Below are 2,845 nucleotides of genomic sequence, written 5' to 3' on the forward strand. Positions count from 1 at the left end.
ATTTTTTTCGGATTTTTGCGTATTACCACCTACTTATTTGATATTTTGCGAAAAATACCTTTCTTTTCATATTTTGCAAATCGACCACACCTTGTCAAATAATTTGCAAATAAACCCTTTTTCTGTTACTATCCTCCATGAATAGGATCAAGACATGGTTCTGAATTGAATGGAAAGAGTTTCTTCTCAAAGAAAGATGGGAATGTTGATATTTAGTCTAAGTACATTCAATCAATTCAATTCACCCTGATACAATGTGAATTCACTCTAAAAACTCAAAATATTACTGAACTCGGAAACTGCTATGAAGGTGAATATTACTGAATTGATAGGTGAGTTTACAAAATGAAAAAAAAAAATTGACATTATGGGGATATAACACCAAATGCAATAGAAATCAACTCATTTGAGAGCAAGAAGCCATCTGGATCACTCAATCTAATGAATGCAACTCTTTCACCTATATCATAATCGCCACTTAAATGCAACTCGAAATCTTGGGGAGGCAATACTCCTCCCTCGCCATCCATGGCAACCACAAGTCCAGTCTCCACAAATGGCCTGAAGGCTTTGCACAAAGAGAGGGTCAGAAATTGTCCAAAGAATCTACTGAAACTTTGTACATCTAGTCCTCTTGCTGTTCTAAGAGATAGCATCACAACATCCATTGCCTTATCCTTTGTTTCGACATTAGTTGTGTCAAGACTCACTGTTCCATCTTCCAGCCCCTGGACCCAGTCAGCGTACTCCTTCAATCTTCTCGGCCTCGAGAACCTGACACCACTGATGTAGCTTGCTGACCCAAGACCGAAGCCATAAAATGCTCTGTTCTGCCAGTATGTGAGGTTGTGCTTGCACTCAAAGCCATCCTTGCAGTAGCTACTAATCTCATAGTGGTTGTAACCAGTTCCCGAGAGCATTTCAGAAGCCATCTTGTAGAAGCTCGCAGATTGGTCCTCGGTGGGAAGAGGAAATTCTCCTGGACTATACCTGTAAAAGCCAAGTTCAGTGAGCGCTTTACGAAATCTCAGAGGTAGCAAGTATTTTCTTAGACAAGCAAAACTAGATAAGAAATCTTGAACACAACTGCTAACTTTTTTAGGATAAAAGATGTAAAGGTTTGCAGTATAATAATTTTAAAGTTGGCCCTAAAAGGACCCCAAGAATAGCCTTCCATTGATCTGATAACATTTTTGACCATGTTAAAAATTCTTAAAGTGTCTAGAGTCCAGCACTCTGAACCAGAAGAATATTATCAGAAACTTTAAGAATAGAATTAACAACTTCAGTTGGATAAGGGATATATAATTTAAATAAGTCTAATGATTCTAATGCTTGGCACTAGAATGACTCTGCGAATATGTTTCCATTGATACATAAGTTCTTGAATAGAAAAATAAGTTTGTCTTTTGAGTTGGCATGTTAGAAAGCAGGAATGTAGCATTACTTACAGTTGGCCAAACTTGGTCCCTTGCTCCACCTGCAGATCATAAACAGAGACATGGGTAGGCTGAGCATCCACGGCACACTTCAAGCTCTGCTCCCACATCTCTGTCGTCTGATGCGGCAGAGATGATATGAGGTCCATGCTCCAGTTCGATAGCCCATCACAATCGGACACAATCTCTATAGCTTCATGGACCTCTTTTAAACCGTGAGCTCTCCCACAGGCCTGTAGCAGCATTTCTTGAAACGCCTGTACCCCGAGCGACACCCGGTTCACTCCCAGTGCCAGCAATTCATTCAGCTTCCCCTTGTCGAACGTCCCTGGGTCCATTTCAATCGACATCTCCGGGTGTGCCGACATGCCAAACTTGGATCGCAGCGCATCAAGAACAGATGCAATGAGCCTCGGTGGCACGAGGGACGGTGTGCCGCCACCAAAGAAGATTGTTTCGAGAGGTGGGTAAGTGTCGAATTTTGGTTTGGTGGCCTCGATCTCGCGAAGCAAGAGTTGGATGTAATTGGAGATCCTGGGGTCCTCATCATTGTGCTTGGCCAAGGAGGAGGAGGAGGAGGAGCCAAGAGCGACGATAGGGAAGTCGCAGTAGTGGCAACGTTTTCGGCAGAATGGAAGGTGGATGTAAGCGGAGGTGGGTGGAGTTGGTTTTGGAATGCGGTCTGTGGAGGAGGAATATTTACAAACAGTTGGTGGGCGTTCTGTAGCGGGGGAAAATGAGTGGCAGAGTTTAGCAACTCGAGGCCTTCTAAGGGGGATAGTGTAGGAGAATAGAGGGAAGGTGGATCTCAGCATTTTGATTTATATATTTGAGTATGGATTGGATGTTGGAAAGAGTACGCCGTGGTGAGTTTTATTGGAAGCTAAAGACAATTGAGATGTTCATACATATAGTATAGTATTTATTGAGAGAAGAGAGTAGAGAAAAAGGAGAAGTTATTTCAAGGATTAATTACATTTTTGACCCTCATTTTCACCTTCATTCCCTGGTCTTTTTTTCCTCTAACCTTCTTAATTAATCAAAATGATCAAAAGTTGCAGGTGACAAAATGATTATTATACTCCTAAAATTTTACATTTCTTAGGTAATCCATTGAAATGGAACATTTTTTATCCATAGTAAATATTCACTCTCATAGCAAATCAATCACTACAATTGAAACCGATGCAGTCAAGAGGATCATGTGGTTACAGTGGTGTACACGAGCCGAGTCTAAGCGAGCTAGCTAGCTCTAGCTCAGGCTTGGCTCAGCTCAACTCGAGCTGAGCCCAAAGTGAGCCGAGCTTGATTAGGGGAGGAGGCGATGGCAGTGAGGATAGCAGCTTACCGAAAGAGGAGGAGAACGATGGAGAAGGAGGAGGCCGAAGGAAGAGGGGGCGGTGACA

At 42.4% G+C, this 2,845-nt stretch overlaps 1 protein-coding gene across 1 annotated transcript; it reads right to left on the minus strand.

The window, feature by feature from the left end:
- Positions 1 to 283: 283 nt before the first annotated feature.
- On the minus strand, positions 284 to 2,339 carry LOC140802002 (uncharacterized). Its single transcript, XM_073157405.1, has 2 exons — positions 1,452 to 2,339; positions 284 to 990 (listed from the first exon to the last, which is right to left on the minus strand). The coding sequence occupies exons 1-2, from the start codon at positions 2,252 to 2,254 to the stop codon at positions 366 to 368; spliced, it is 1,428 nt and encodes a 475-aa protein (XP_073013506.1). The 5' UTR covers positions 2,255 to 2,339; the 3' UTR covers positions 284 to 365.
- Positions 2,340 to 2,845: the final 506 nt, after the last annotated feature.

The sequence above is a fragment of the Typha latifolia genome, chromosome 15 (genome assembly GCF_019914945.1).
Source record: "Typha latifolia isolate L0001 chromosome 15, TyphaL0001v2, whole genome shotgun sequence".
NCBI lineage: Eukaryota > Viridiplantae > Streptophyta > Magnoliopsida > Poales > Typhaceae > Typha > Typha latifolia.

Coding starts and splice junctions, on each gene's coding strand:
- LOC140802002 (XM_073157405.1), bottom strand. CDS start 2,254: ATGCTGAGATCCACCTTCCCTCTATTCTCCTACACTATCCCCCTTAGA. Junction 991..1,451: donor GGGACCAAGTTTGGCCAACT/GTAAGTAATGCT, acceptor TGGCTTTTACAG/GTATAGTCCAGGAGAATTTC.